Source organism: Typopeltis vanoorti, chromosome 10, assembly GCF_054136105.1.
Source record: "Typopeltis vanoorti isolate ZY-2024b chromosome 10, IOZ_Tvanoo_1.0, whole genome shotgun sequence".
NCBI classification, from domain to species: domain Eukaryota; kingdom Metazoa; phylum Arthropoda; class Arachnida; order Uropygi; family Thelyphonidae; genus Typopeltis; species Typopeltis vanoorti.
The window spans coordinates 83,842,177-83,859,449 of record NC_143558.1 but is presented as its reverse complement, the minus strand read 5'-3'; the positions used below and the strand labels follow the sequence as shown (position 1 = coordinate 83,859,449).

General features: G+C 35.8%; 1 protein-coding gene across 6 annotated transcripts in view; it reads right to left on the bottom strand.

Annotated features, from left to right (window-relative positions):
• numb (NUMB endocytic adaptor protein) overlaps positions 1-17,273 on the bottom strand; it is a 233,781-nt gene that overhangs the window by 41,816 nt on the left and 174,692 nt on the right. For 5 of the 6 annotated variants that reach the window (XM_090398947.1, XM_090398945.1, XM_090398944.1 and 2 more), the window contains exon 8: positions 10,554-10,712. The exons of the other annotated variant lie outside the window; for it this stretch is intronic. In XM_090398947.1, the coding sequence (XP_090255073.1) occupies positions 10,554-10,712 (159 nt within the window). The remainder of the gene's footprint in view (positions 1-10,553; positions 10,713-17,273) is intronic. 6 annotated transcript variants of the gene reach the window in all.

Sequence of the window (17,273 nt, the reverse complement as noted above, 5' to 3'; positions counted from 1 at the left end):
GTGCCTAAATAGCTGAAATGTTTTACTTGTTCCACAGGTTCTCCATTCACAACACAGTTGACATTTTCAATGATTCTGCCTATATTCATTGTCTGTCTTTTTATTGCTGACCTTCATACCATATCTATTACAACAGCTATTCAATTTAGTCAGAGAATCTTGCAGACTTGTAGCGGATTTATTTAGAAGTATAACATCATCTGCATAAAACAAAGAGCTGACATTAACATCTCCAATTTTGATATCATGTTTAATACCACTTTCCTTCATAATGTGATCCATATAGATAATGAATAACAGAGAGGATAATGTACATCCTTGTCTCACACCAGATTTAACATTAAATCATCTTCCTGTACTTCCTTCAATTCTAACTGCTGACTTACAACTCAAATAAAGACTAAGTATTGCTTGATATAATGCCCCATTGACACCATATAACTGCAGCGTATTGAATAGCTTCTCTCTTGGCACCTTGTCATATGCCTTTTCCAAATCGACAAAACTTAAATACAGATCTTTGTTATATTCCCATGCTTTCTCGACTATTTGTCGTAAAGTGAAGATCTGATCCTGACAGCCTCTATTTGGCCTGAATCCAGCTTGTTCTTCACCAAGCTTTTCTTCCACAATTCTTCTCAACCGTTTCTCAAGTATACTTGCATAGATCTTGCCAGGAACACTCAGTAGGGAAATACCTCTGTAATTCTCACATTCAGTTTTATTTCCCTTTTTATATATGGGTACTATGAGAGCTCTACTCCAATCACCGGGAATTCGTCCCTCTGTCCAGGCTTTCTGAACTATGCAGTGCAGCCGCTGTAAGACTTTTATACCACCATACTTCAGCATTTCTGGTTGAATATCATCTACTCCTGCTGCCTTTCCACATTTCAAGCCTTTGATGGCTTTTTCTACTTCAAGTATGGATATGTATTTCTGACTGTATCAGTGTTTTTTACCACTATGCTGTAATCACTGCTTGTTTCATTTAGAAGTTTTTCAAAGTAATTACTCCATACTTCAAGGATATCTTTTTCTCCCATTTTCATGTCACCTTTATCATCTCTAACTCCTTTTACAGCACTCTTTCCTCCATTCCTAAGCTTCTTCAACAACCTCCAGAATATTTTGCCACCTTCTTGATATTTATTTTCTATATTCTTGCCAAAGTCCTCCCATGACTTTTGTTTAGCTAGTTTTACACAGTGTTTAGCATTCTTGCATTTGTCTCTATATTCTCTAAGAGCACAAGCTGACTTATTTGACAGGAACTTTTGATATGCTTTTTTCTTTTCCTTCACTGCCTCTTTAACATCCTGTGTCCAACAGGGAGTTCTGATTTTTTTTATCCTTACAGACAGCCTCACCACATGCCTCTCTGGCAGAATCAATCAATGTTTTCTTCAGAGTTTGCCACTGAATCTCCAAGGTTTGATTCCTGTTCTCAAACTCTTTCATTTTTTCTTGAATAATCTTTGTGTATTTTAGTCTACAGTTCACATCTGAGAGCTGCTCAACTTTTATCTTGCTCAAGCCTAGATAGTGATCACTTCCAATTTCAAATTCTCTGTACACTCTGGTGTCCTGCACCAGGGAGAAAACATCACTATCAACAATAACATAGCCAATGAGACTTTTCTTATTCCTAGCCTCTTCTCTCCATGTGAATTTGTGCACATTTTTATGTTGGAACATGGTGTTAGTAATAACCAGTCCATGTCCTGAGCAGAAATCCAACAGATATTTGCCATTATTATTAGCTTTGCTCTTTTCTCCAAATTTTCCCAAAATATTTTTGTATGTCTGACAATCATTTCCTACTCTGCTATTTAGATCCCCAACAAGGACCAACTTTTCCTTTTTCATTGTGTAAGCTGCTTTTTCTAAAGCTTCAAAAAATTCGTCCACTTCTACCTTAGTAGAACCTTCTGTGGGACCATAGGCACAAATAAGTCTCATTGTCCAGTTCCCCATTCTCATATTTGCCCACATTACTCTACTTGAGACTGCCTTCCATTCAAGAAGATTAGCCTCACATTTTGTGTTGAATACTATGGCTACTCCTTTTCCTAGAATGTCATTGCCTGAATATAACATTTTGTATTTATTGCTCAGAAAGAGCTCACCAGTTTTGGTCTTTTTTGTTTAAGTCACCCCTATTATGTCGATCTGGTACTTTCCTAATTCCCCAGCTAGCTCTATTTCTTTGCCATTCGGGCTTCTTACATTGATAGTACCGATCTTTAACTCTGGTGATGTCGAGTTGGGGTTTGTTTTCAGATTTGTTCCAGTAGCTGACTTTTCGCTGTTCGCCCTGGTTCCCTGGCAAAAACAACGGGGGCCTTGTTTAACCGGGCGAAGCCCCAGCCGGCATGAAATTTTGTCATGTTGTACCATCATTTTTTATTTTGGTTTAACCAATAAGAATACAATTTGGTCGGCTAAATCCCAAATTGCCAGCCCATCCTCGTTCGTTCAGTACCCAAGTAGATACCCAACAGGGTGCACCACGAGAAGGTGAGGATTGGACATTAGGTCAGAAGCCCTGGTCGGTTCTCCGCATTCCTTTAAAGGCTATGTGGAGGTCTCCTCTCAGTTATACAGCTTGACCCTTAAGCACCCCTTAAATATTTTTCAATGTGCCAAATTGAAAGAGGTACTGAAGTCTTAAATTAGGATCAACATTCGGTTCATTTCTACATTCATTTTTAATATATATAAGATGAATTATCAATGTAAAGATATAGTGACTGATGCTTTGCAGTAAGTTAGCATAAGAGACATCACACAACTGGTAGTATTATTATTAGACAGCTGAAGGGAGTACAAAGAGTCATCGAGGGAGGGCACCTTCTCTACAACTGTCTACAACAATCCACCAACTGACCGCAACTACACTAACACCATCTACTGCTGACCACCACCATTAGTATTTCCACAGACAATCGCAAACATCCATGCCCACGGTGGGATTCGAATCCGCAGCTTTTTGGCTGGAGAGCGGATATGCTAACCACGTGATCAGCCAGGCTGGCCATATCATATACATACCATAGTTTGAGAAATAATCTTTTGTCTCTATAATCATTTTATATGAAATGGTTATGATGTTACCATGGCAAAATACAGATACTGTTTACAAAGGAAAGTATGTATATGTGAGCTAGCACTCATTGATAAGATGTATGCTATCACTTTCAAACATGCAGCATTCAATTTTGCCTCCACAAATATTATTTTGAATTAGAATGAACTGGGTGTGGTGAAGAATGATAAAAATGATATAAGAGCACACTGTCCTTCATATTACTGGCTGCCACATATAATTCTTGCTTTTTACTTTTTTAATTTCTTACTTTTTTCATAATTCACAGTTCTGATTCTTTGTCTTTTAATTCATTTATTCATGCTTCAATCACAATTCCATGCACATGCATTAGTCTTCCAAGTTTTTTTCCAATCTCATATATTAATTTTCAGCTAAAATTTAAATTCAGTATTATACTGAAATCATCCCTACCTCTAAAAATAACCAGATTTATGTGAACATGTGGATGTATTTTTACTCATTCCCTCACACTCTGAGTGGTTTAACTCTGAACTTCAAAATAAAAAGACACACCTGAAACTGAACTACAAATCTAAACTATACAGATTTATATCCAGGATCTCATATAAAAATCTTATCTTCTAAATTAACTCAGTAACTATTAAACCATTAAGAGATTGGGTCTTCACACACCTTATAACCAAAATAAAAATCTTTAATTTACAAATAACAAATATATGCAATATTAAATCAACTACTCAACTTAGTTTCTTCTTTCTAGCATTTTTTGTCCCACTTAATGCAGGGTCCACTATTTCTCCTTATTGCAACTTTTCAAGAGACCCCAAATGACTTGTTGCAGAGTGTGGCGTTGGGGGGGGGGGGGTACCTATCCTTGTGTGAGAAGAAGAAGGAGGATGACAATCACAATCATGCCCCCCAGACAGGCCGCGAACCTGCAGCCTCTTGGCTGGAGAGTGGATGTGCTAACTACTCGGCCAATCAGGCTGGCAATTACTGAACTTAACTATGAAAGCACAATGTATTCTTCATATCACAACTCCAAATTTTCTCAATATTTTGTCTTATCCAAGATATTTCTATAACTTCACTTTCTATACGAAAGTAACAAACTCCACTGAATAAACTACTAAAATCTTATCAACAGTTTTATCACAGAACAACTTTGCCTTCTACATAAAAGCTTCTGAAGAAATAACTACAACTACATCAACTGTTATCACTTATCGAACTGAGAATTCTGAATTTAACAAACTTTATTGGGCCCATTTCTATATGAACTGGAGAGCAATAAAATTCTTTTGAGCTTTAACTTAATTAAATCCCATATGGATTAATTTCTACCAAAAGTTCAACTTCTCTCTTTTTTAAAGGATATCCTCTCCAAGTCTTCCACTTCTAACTCTTCTAATTTCTGTACAGTTTTCATATATCGAAGACACACAAACTCCACATTTTTTACCTGCTGTGTTCCTTTATTACTTCCGAACAGCTGAACACTTAGCAACATCCAATAACATTCCTTTCACTTCTGTGCATGCTTGGAAACATAACTAAGCAACTTTTATGCACTGACAGTATTTAGCCTTACAGCTGTCTGTGGGTAGCTATATATGCCACCATCTAGGGAAATGATTATGAACAAGGTGGTTTCCCCGTTGTCTTCCTTGCCGTACTATATCCTATGACTGTAGCCTGTGTGTTCACGGGGCCGGTTTGCCTGCTTGCGGGATGAAAAATGGCAGATAAACTAGCAGAAAAAATCTCACTGCCCGCACCCAAGACCAGCTAACTTGACTATGGCTGAGGAAGACCCTTTTATGCACTAAAGACCACTTAATTATTTTCACAATATGAATACTGTGGTAATTTTTGCTTCCCTTGTCACTGAGAACATCATCATCAAATTCCTGATATGTACCCTCAAGTGGTGTACACGATATGATAGTACTACATGAAAAATTTACATCATTACTAACTTCCTATCTACAATTTTCTCCAAATCATTCTGTTACTTGTCAAGATTCCAATATTATCATTATCAGATCTTATATTTCTATCGTCTAAGGCACATTGTACCGTATCAATCCACCTATATCTTGGTCTTCCTCTGGGTCGTTTTGCTGCCAACCTGGCAGAGAACACTTTTTTTGCTAATCTTTCCTCACCCACTCTGTTTAAGTGACCATACCACCTGAGATTAGCTCTGCTAACGCATTCCTAGATGCTGACAATGTCTAGTTAATTCCTAATATCCTCGTTTTTAATATGATATTGCTATTGATGCCATCTGTTCACGCCTCTAATCTTTCTCAGGACTCTCATATCTCGGATCTCTAGTCTTTGGTCAAGTGTTTTACTTCTGACCCAGCTCTCAGATCCATAAGTTAAAACTGGTTTGAACACTGTCTTGTATAGAGCTAATTTAGTGTTCCGACTAATTTCTCTCTTATTCCATATGAATTTATTCAATTGACTTCCCACCATACCAGCTTTGTTGATTCTGTTGTCTATTTCCATATTTAGTTTAATATCTTCAGTAAAAATCGTGCCTAAGTAGCTGAAATGTTTTACTTGTTCCACGGGTTCTCTGTTCACAACACAGTTGGCATTTTCAATGATATTACCTATTTTCATTGTCTTTGTCTTTTTATTGCTGACCTTCATACCATATCTATTACAACAGTTAATCAATTTAGTTGGGGAATCTTGCAAACTTGTAGCGGATTTATTTAGAAGTATAACAACATAGGCATAAAGTAAAGAGCTGACATTAACATCTCCAATTCTGATATCATGTTTAATACCACTTTCCTTCATAATGTGATCCATATAGATAATGAATAACAGAGGGGATAATGTACATCCTTGTCTCACACCAGATTTAACATTAAATCATCTTCCTGTACTTCCTTCAATTCTAACTGCTGACTTACAACTCAAATACAGACTAAGTAATGCTTGATATAATGTCCCATTGACACCATATAATTGTAGCGTATTGAATAGCTTCTCTCTTGGCACCTTGTCATATGCCTTTTCCAGATCGACAAAACTTAAATACAGATCTTTGTTACATTCCCATGCTTTCTCAACTATTTGTCGTATAGTGAAGATCTGATCCTGACAGCCTCTATTTGGCCTGAATCCAGCTTGTTCTTCACCAAGCTTTTCTTCCACAATTCTTCTCAACTGTTTCTCAAGTATACTTGCATAGATCTTGCCGGGAACACTCAGTAGGGACATACCTCTGTAATTCTCACATTCAGTTGTATTTCCCTTTTCATATATGGGTACTATTAGAGCTCTACTCCAATCATCGGGAATTCGTCCCTCTGTCCAGGCTTTCTGAACTATGCAGTGCAGTCACTCTATTTATAGCTTTGCTATGGCAGTATTCTCCACTCTTCTTTACCAATGCCTTAAACACTGATGTCGTCATTCTCCAGATGGGTGAGGATAACCTGGTCAATTTCAATACAACCAAAAGGCAATTCTCTCTCATTTTTGACAATATTCTGCTCACCAACCAGAATTAGGGCACTGCCTTGTGCTGCTAGTTTAGCCTTATGGCTAATTTCTTTCTTATTCCATATACATATTCAGCTAGCTTCCCATTATGCCAACCACACATAATTCTCTTCTGTTTTCTCTTTTCACATTTACTCTATTGACTAAAAAAAGTGTACCTAAATAGCTCAAATGTGAAATCTCTTCTATAAATACATCAATGAGAATGCAGCTGATGTTTTCTATATCTCTGCCTGTTTTCAGAGTTTCATGCTTTTATTGCTAACTTTCATAGCAAATTTGTCATAGTAGTTATTTGAATATCACACTTGCAATGACAAATTTCCTATGAAAATTAGCAATAGAAGCACAAAACCATGAAAACAAGTAAGGAAATAGAAAAGACCAATATAATTCTCAGTGCTGTATTTATAGAAGAGATTACATATTTGAGCCATTTAAGCACAATTTTTGGTGAACACAATAAATTAAATCTGGAAAGAGATAACAAAAGAGAATTGTATCATTGGCATAGTGAGAAGCTAGCTGAAAAAGTATAATTATTATTATTCAGGCCTCCATGAAGTCAAAAGACGTGGGAGGTCCTTCCTAAGAAGCACAAAGTCTACCATACCACTCCTTGACCGTTCTCGCTCTCGCCACTCCATCAGGCAATGCATTCCATGGTTCAACCACACTCCATGCAAAGAAACCACTACTCACCCTCTTGCTCACAGTTTCCTTTCGTAACTTCCAGGGATGGCCTATTGTCATCACTCCTTCCCACTGTTCAACCAAGCGAAAGAACTCCCCAGTGTCAACCCTGTAACCACCTCTCAACAGTTTAAAAGTCTCAATCATATCACCTCTCTCCTTCTATCCACCAAACTCTGCAGTCCACATTCCCTCAGCCAATCCTCATAACTATCATTGTACAGTCCTGAAACCATCTTTGTTATCTGCCTTTGTACCCTTTCCACAGTTAATTTATCCCCTTCAAATCCTGGGGACCAAATCTGAGAACAATAGTCTAAGTGAGGACTGATCAGGGTCTTATACAATGGAATGATAACTGTTTCATCTCTGCAGGTCAAGAAAGAAATTAGTCATAAAACCAAACTAGCAGCACAAGGCAATGCTCTTAATTTTAAAATATAAATTGGAGAGCTGGGACAGAAGTAAAGCAGCTGATCAAAAATGACTAATCAGGAGTAACAATTTTGAGGAAAATTGCAGTCACGAAAAGAACTTGACATTATTAATACTCAAGAATGTGTAAGTGAGGTTAATCTAAGAAACTATTGTCAGTGAAACAGAACAAAAGATGAAAGATTAACAAAACGACTAGGGCAAAAATGGCAGACCGGTGAAAATTAGGAGTGCCTTAAAATAAGAGATAATCAAACCAAATACCTTATCATTATTATTATTTTTCACTTCCAGGGAGTCCAAAGTAGATGCCCTCCGTTGGGAGGGCATCTACTCTACAACTCTGCTTCCACCACTCACAATCTACCGCCGACCACCATCTCCACTAGTATTTCCACAGACAATCACAAACATCTATGCCCACGGCAAGATTCGAACCTGCAGCTTCTTGACTGGAGAGCGGACATGCTAACCACTCGGCCAGCCAAAGTGAAAGAAAATTGCTGATCTGAAACTAGTCATGAAATTAATTGTGTTAGACTGTCATAACGTGTTCACATGCCATGAGGGCACACATATGTATACCCTTTATGGCATACATGAAATGAAAATGTATTTCATTAATGAAATAATGTATGTATGAAAATGATCACGATCTGCCTTCAATGTGACTGTATCTACTGCTGTTGGACCCACTAGTCCAGACAACTTCATTTCAACTACTATGAACACAATGTTTCTTAAAATTACTTTCTTTAAAGATATTTTATTGCAAATCAACTAATTTGAAAGGACTAAAGGATTCTTCAGTTTGATTGTTTGTGTTCTGTACAAAATATGATGATAAGCCAGTTCATGACTGGCTTATCATCCAGTCAAGTATACAGGGCAAGTATACTGAGGGAAAGACTAAGAAAAATATTTTGATTATTCTTTCTTCAGCATGACTACGCATGCTGAAGGAAGAATATACTGTTGCCAGATGAGTAGGTCTAGTCCATACCCAAAGTTTCAGCTCATCCCAAAGGTATTCTCTGTTGGGTAGAGATTAGTATTCTGCACACCCAGTCAAATTTTCATATCATTTTCATCACACCATCACACAATAGCACACCTATAGTATGACATGAAGCATTATCACATTGAAAAGTACACAGAACCATTCCATTAAACTCCCATAATACATGAAATACTGCATTATCCAGAAGTATGGCTTATCTCTTGAAGTTCATCCTTCAAGGAACTGGTTTAGTATGATTTGTTATTCCATATCACAGACATTAACACTTCTACGGAGCGGTCACAATGTTCCTGATACTAGTAGTTTGCGATGTTGATTGACACAGCTGATTTTTGGTTTATTTGGTTTATGTGTAGCAGCTGCTCATGTAGGCAACTATCAGCTCATCACATCATGTCCTATTACTAAACTGAATCCACTGTGCAGACTTTCTGAAATTCTGCTTGACTGCTTCCACACACTGCCAAGATTTCTATATCACACTCTTCTGCATATCATTGTCCTTTTCAGAAGGCAATCAAAAACCAGAAAATATCATCTGCATTCAGAAAGCATTGATATAAACTTTAAATAAGTATTAAATACCTTGTTTTAGAATGAACATACTGATATATGAGTTTCTGTTATCACACATGGATTATACTATGTAGATCTGTACACAGTCAACGGCACATGAAAAAAAAAACTGGGATTTTAAAAGGGATGTTATCATAAGATGTCATATCAGTGACCTATACATTCCTGACATTGTTTTTGACTTTAAAATCAACTATAAGCAACATTATCCGATGATGGAAATAAAGGATACCACCTCAGCCAAGAAATACAGAAGCCCCAGGAAATTTTGTGAATAGATTTCATGAAACAACATTAGAAAATGCATTATTCTAACTTTGATGATTTAATAAAGCCTAAACATAATAACATATTGTTAATTTTTTTTAAAAAAAAAGTTTATGTATATATTTTATCCTAACTTTTACAGGTTATTTTCCTAGGCTTATGTATTTGGTGTTTTACTATGTTGAAACACCAAATACATAGGTTGATCTTGCTCTGGAAAATCAAGACACAAATTTTTGATCAATCCTTAAGTGCACTAAGGGAAACAGCAGTAACAAATTTTCTTGCATACAATCACAGAAGAAAATGACAACCTCATACCCATGTCTTCAACATATGGCTTACTTCAAGCATATTCAGTTACAACTTAAAACAAGTACCAAAAACATTAAGAGTTATTTCAGAAAATTCAACTATCCAGCACTCATAACTGTATGGATGTTCCAGCATTTTTACTTGACAACTGTCAGTTCCATCAACAAAGAATAGCTTTCCATTTCCATTCCTGATAATTCATGAATACTTCCATGTTTAAAAATACGTGGCTTGGTCACTGACATTTGCTACGCAGATGTTATTTAAGCATACTGGGTCTGAGCTTTTGGACACATTCATGAATATTCTTCTCCTCAGAATATTTCCACTATAAAATATTTATTCATGAAAACTGCTTAAAAAACTAAAATGACAAATTCCAGGAGAACTTCTCGCAGTCCAGTATAATTGAAGCCAGGGCCAGTACCGGGCCGCGGCACGGCGGTTGAGAAACACTGGTTTAGACCACATTCCAGTGAGGTTTATTATGATAAAACATTTGATCACAAGAAATTCAGGAAACGGATGGACAGACCACAATTTTTGCAACAGAGTATATATTTTCAGTCTATATGCAATATATATATATATATATATATATATATTGTTGAAATTAGGATTATATATATAGCAGATACTTACTATTTGTAATTATTGGTTTTGTAAAATCACCATGATGGCTTGGCATTTTACGAGAAGAATCAAATGAACTATCTTTACAACTGAGAGAAGTAAACTCTTGACATATATTTATGTTACTGGAAGTATCTGTTATAGGTGAACTTTCTGGGATTGGTGCAACTGCAAATATTATTGAATTAGAACCATTAATTTCACACAAAATGTAAACAAGTAAAAACAAAACATACAGTTGACTCTCACTATAAGAAACTATCAAGCAGTCTCAACCCACAAATCCACGGAATCAATACCATTCTAAATGAAATTTTGTAGCAAAACAACATACTATTCCTTTGGTTCCTTAAAGTTTACTATTGTAAGAGTTCTGTTTTATTAAAAGAAAGATTAATAAGAATTATTATTCTTAACATTAGACTTCCATGGAGTAAAAATATTCATCGGGGGGGACACACCATCATACACAAAGCTCATCAAACCCCAATCCCCCAACTGGTGTTATCCCAATCTCTCTTCATATACCTGATATTCTACAGACAATGACATAGTTAAAAAGTTATGTAATATGATAGATTAACTACAAATATTTCGATTCACAGATCACTGTCAGTGTAATACACTGATAGTGATCTGCAATATCTTTAACCCCCATTGAAGTCAAAGATTCATTGTAGGAAGTCCTTTTGTCATATACACAGCTCATCATACCATGTCTTAAATGCATTCAAATTCTCTGCAGACACCCCAGTCTCAGGCATGCATTCCAATCATTCACAACTTTCCAAGCAAAAAAAAAACCTGATTCTTACTCCCTTGCTCACACCCTCCTTATACAGCATTCAGTGATAACCTCTTGTTCTTCCACCATTTTATGAAAAAACATCTTCAATGTGAATCCTATTTTATTTATTTCGTATGGAGATATCCTTAGGATGGGTTGAGCCTTCCTAATGATAGTTTAAGTATGTACTTTATGACTGTAGATCTGTGTGTGTGTTCACGGGAACAGTTTGCCTGTTCGGGGGGGGGGGGGGGGGCAAAAACCCAAGTTTCCAGGTGAAAAAATCCTCTACCTCCATATGAGAATAGCTAATTCACCTTTTAGTCGAAAAAGACAAGATAAAGGTTCCCCAAGTCTTGGACAGAAATCGAACCCAGGTCTTTCTGACCAAAGGGCTTCATCTATATGGACTGAGCTACTGAAGGCTCTATGTCAATCCTATAATAACCCCTTACCAACTTGTACATCTCTTTCATATCACCCCTCTTCCTCCTAACCAATAGACTCTGCAAATTGCATCTTCTCCACCTTTCTTCATACTCAATATTCTAAAGAGCAGAGGCTATTTTGGTCAATTGCATCTGAACCTTCTCCAACATCTCTTCATCTTTCTGAAAACCAGGTAATCAAATCTGTGCACAGTAGTTCATACATAGCCTAATCAAGACCTTATACAATGGAACCAGAATCTCCTTACAAATCAGTGTCCTCAGCATGATTTCCAGAATTAGTTGTGTTGTTCTCACAATTTTGGCATTGTATCTTCTAAATTTTATATCCCTATCTTCCACCACCCCAAGATTTCCGATTTCCTCCACCTTCAACAATATATCCCAACTAGGAGTAAATTCTACATCCCATCCTTGTTTTCCAAATTTTAAAACCTACATTTCACAACACTGAACTGGTATTCCCAACTATTCACTCAGTCTATTTAAGTTTCTTGTAAATCCACAACATCTGCTCTACCCCTCATAGTTCTAATTTTGCATCATCTATAAATAACTGATTATCCTCATTCATATCTTCCTCAGTATCATTAACATACACATTAAAGAACAATGGCCCTAAAACAGACTCCTGTGATATACCACTATGACACTTCTCTTCTAGGATGATGCTACCCTATACAAAACTTGCAGATAGCCAATCTCCAATCCAGTGCACTACTCTAATATCTGCTCTAATTTGACTATCAACTTATTATGTGGTAATCTATCAAAAGGCTTTGCAAAATCTAAGTACGCCACTGTGTATCCATCTCTTCTTTGTCCAATGCAGCTGTTACCTTATTGAAATAAGTGTAATAATAATTTGCTAGACTGGTTGGCTGAATGGTTAGCATACCTGTTCTCCAACCAACAGGTGTGGACTTAAATCCTGCTGTAGGCATAGATGTTTGTGATTGTCTTTAGGTGGTAGATGAATTTCAATGCATGGTGTGAGACCACTGTAGTGCTTATTGGAGGCCTAAAGGCTTGAAAAAAATTCATGTTTGGTCTCTAAAGTAAGATTTCCAGATTGTGCAAAAATTTAATTAACAATACAAAAAAAATAAAATTGATAAAAATGAAAAAAAAATTCTTAGCCCACCAACAGTACAAAATATACTATAGATTTCTAAATAATCTTTCCTGGGTGGGCAACATAAAAAAAAAAAAAGAAAAGAAAAGTAGATTACTAAAATATGACCTCCCTTTAGCAAATCTGTGGTGTCCCTTTAGCAAATCTTCCCTTCCTTCCACTCCATTTGGATCTTCACTCAATGTAAGACTGATATTAAACAAATATGCCAAGGAAGATGTCAACTCCCTGACATAATCCTTCAAAATATGTGGTGATATATCATCAAGTCCAACAGCCTTATTAACATTAAGTTTGCTCAGAATTTCAGAATACACTTCTTGCTCAGTCACAGTCAATCTCTCCTACTCCTTAATCACTGGTCAAAACTATTCACGATGTCATGTTCACAAGATTAAAACCTTTATGAAGTGCTTAAAATTAAATATCTCAACTCTATGCTCTGCAGCAGTTGTCCTTATACCATTTTCTCCAATCAATGTCATCCTACCATAATCATTTGTTTTCTTGCTGGATACATATTGAAAGAACTCCCTAGTTTTTTTTTTTTTTTTTTTTTTTTTTGGGGGGGGGGGACTTCATTAACTAACTGCTACTGCTCATACTGAACTTTTACTACCCTTACCAACTGTCACTTTCCTTGCCTGTTCTTTGTAATCCTCAAAGAATTGATTATTACCACTCCTCTTCTGCTGCCTCCAACGATGCCTTCTCTATACTGCATGCTTGATCTCTTTATGATTCCATTTCACACATACTTTATTTAACCTTATGACTCTTGGAATACATTTAGACATTGCTTCTACTAGATAGTTCTTAAACAGAACACAAGCGACATCGATCTCCTTTCCACCCAACTTCTCATTCCATACTACAGCTGCAGGCTGTCTCCTGAGCTTCTCATAATCACTAGCCTTTTAGTACCACATATATCTTCTTCCTCACAAGAAGTCCTCATACAGCTGGCAAGCACCCAGGTAATCTCTTCATGGTCATTCTCACCAACTGCAGGAAGATTTGACATTTCATTTATAATGAGATCCTCCGATGACATGATCAAATCCAAGATCCTCGATCCTTGGGTGCCCTCTGTTACATACTGTCTGAGGTAGTTATCCCTCAAAAACTCGAGAAATTCATTTTCTTTACTTTCTAGTTGGAAATCACTTTCTCAGTTGGAATTAAAAAAATTAAAATAATTAAAAACTTTTTCGTTGGATTAAAGAAGACAACTAATTAGAGAAAGAAAAAAGAATACAATAAAACTTATAGAAATAAATAAAAACAATCAAAAAATATTCAAGGAGATAAAAAGATACCAGAAACAACAGATAACAAAAATATGAAAGTACTATAAAACGATACAAGGAAAAAAACAGAAATACTACTATTAGAAGATGAAAAGGGATGAGTTGTTAAAGATTAAAAATAAAAATGGCATAGTAAAAACGGCCAGACAATATTTTTCAGAATTGCATAACACCATAAGCACTACCGAAAACACTATTACATAGAAGCCAGAAGAACATGAAGAACGTATTCCAGAAATACAAAATTTCGAAAATGAACAAGAACTCGAGATATGAAAAATGATAAAATGCCAGGAAAAGATCGAATTATAATAGAAATGATGAAAGCCGCAGGAGAAATGTTAACAAAAATAAAAAATGCATTTAATAAATGACTAGAAGAGAAAGATATACCAAAAGCTAGAACAATGCTAACATGACACTCTTGTTCAAAAAGGTAATAAGAAAGACCTATAAACTTGCTGTTACAAGCAGGGCCATTGCCAGATTAGATCGTGCCCTGAGGCAAACAATTAAATATCGCCCCTGATGGATTATAAGACAAAAATTTAAGAAAATCTTCAATTGCCATTTTGTTTTTATTACAAGAGAAACAATAATGCAAACCATTACATAATGATATTAATTAAATGTTTGCTCTATGGGGATATTGCACAATAAAACTGTTTATAAGCTCTTCTAAATTTAAATTATAAGTTATATCCATCTCTATCAATACAGTTGCTAGACCAACCAATCTTTCTTGGGTCACAGCTGTTTGTAAATAATTTTTAATCAGTTTAAGCTTGGAAAAACTTCTTTCCACACTTGCTACACTAGCAAGAATTGTTAGTGTAGCGACGGCGCCTACCGCAATATGGCTGAACAAGTGCCCTTATTAAGCCGCGCCATGAGGTAGGCTGCCCCTATGCTACACCCTGTCAATGGTACTGGTTACATGTATATACACTGTTTACAAAAATAATGACAAACAGAATCATAAAATTATTGGATGAAGTTCAGCCTAATGAACAAGATGAATTCAGAAAGGGGTTTAACACAATCGACCATCTGCAGATATTGAGTCAGCTAAGAGAATACAACTTATCATTGTACCTAGGTTTTACAGATTATAAAAACCTTCAATTCAGTTGAAAAACAAGCAATCCTAATAGAAACATGGAGCAAGCCAAAATTATATACAGCTAATAAACAAAATATATGAAAAAGCAACTGATAGTATCCTTATAAACCAATACAGCAGCCCATTCCAAATAAATAAATCTAGGAGTTTGCCAAGGAGATACTGATGATGATTTAACTCTTCAGTCATATCTGACTTGGTAACTTTGAGGCAAATGTTCTTGCCACAAAGTATATCTGGTGAGATTTTTACAGGGTAGTTCACCATTGCTTTCCGCCAACTCCCCCATTTCATCCACGCTTGGAGCCAGCATATAGCTGGTGAATCAGACCTATGACTGGGACATAAGTATTCGTGGCTGTAATCCATGTGTGTGTGTTCAGGCTGGTTTGCCTGTTCTGAGGAATGAAAAACCCTCTACCTCCGTAAGAGACCAGATAAAGTTTCCTCACGTCATGGACGGGAATCGAACCCATCTTTCTGGCCAAAGGGATATCTATACCGACTGAGCTATGGAGGCTCTCAAGCAGATACTATTTCACCAAAATTATTCAATGCAGTATCAGAATATGCCCTGAGTGAACTAATGAACTAATTTGTCATGACAAAGGGTTTAACATTAACGGTAAAAAACAATCATTTACGATATGCTTATGATATTGTAGTAATAGCAAACAACGAAAGAGAACTAGAAGAAATGCTGAATAAATTAAAGGCAGTATCAAATAAAGTAGGATTATATATAAACTATAAAAAAAAAAATAATAATAATAAACTAAAATATTTGAAGGAATAAATTGAAGGAAACCAGATACCAGAAGAATAAATAACAGTAGACAATAACAAAATAGAGCAAGTATGAGAATATGTATACAATGGAAGAACCTTTACATTAGGAAAAAGAAGCATTTATGAAGAAATAAAAAGGAGAATTTAGCTAGGCTGGATGGCTTTTGGCAAACTAAAAAAATTCCTGTGGAGTAAAATAAAACTAGAAAATAGAGTAAAACTTTTCAACTAATGCATCATCCCAAATATGACACATATGGATCAAACACATGGTCAATAACCAAACAACTAATGGACAGAATGAGAGAAAGTAAGTGCAGAATGGAGAGAAACATGACAAACATCAAATTGCAAGACAAAATAAGGAATGGAGATACTGTATAAGAAAAGAAACAAGTGCTGGACATATGGAAGAGAATTTAAAATTAAAATGAAGATGGGCAGGACATACTGCATGGATGAACAGCGATAGATGGACAAAGCAATAATCCAGTGGCATCTATATGAAGATGAATGCCTGGACAACCAGAGAAAAGATGAAGACAAATGGGATAGGCTTATAATTTTAAATAGTTAGACAGCCAGAAAAAAACTGATACTATTAGGATCGACTGAAGTGTGTGTGCCATTAAAAATAAATAAATAAAAATGAAGCATGTGTTTATATGTAATAAAAACTTATATAATTAACCAGTATAGTTCTTAATAATTTCCCAGATTTTTGTCATGAGAAGCCATCATTAAGGTTAAGATTTGGGCAATGTAGAAGTACTCTGGAGCTTTCTTTAAAGAGATGCTTATAATTTGTGGAAACATCTATGTAGTAATCCAAAGGATCCTGTGGCTAGTATTATGATTCTATGTTCTGGACTCGATTTGTTATGTTTCTTGGATAATATAGGACTGATGTTCAAATATGAGCATCACTTTAAAGAAAGTTCTGAAGTACTTTTGTATCTCATTAATGAAATCTCCATGTCAAAAATCTGGGAAATTATTACAAATTATACTGATTAATTATATAAGTTTTTATAACATATACTTCATTTATTTTTATTATTTTTTTAATCACATGCAAGCACAATTCAGTTGATCCTAATAGTATCAGTTTTTACCTGGTTGTCTCACGACTGCAT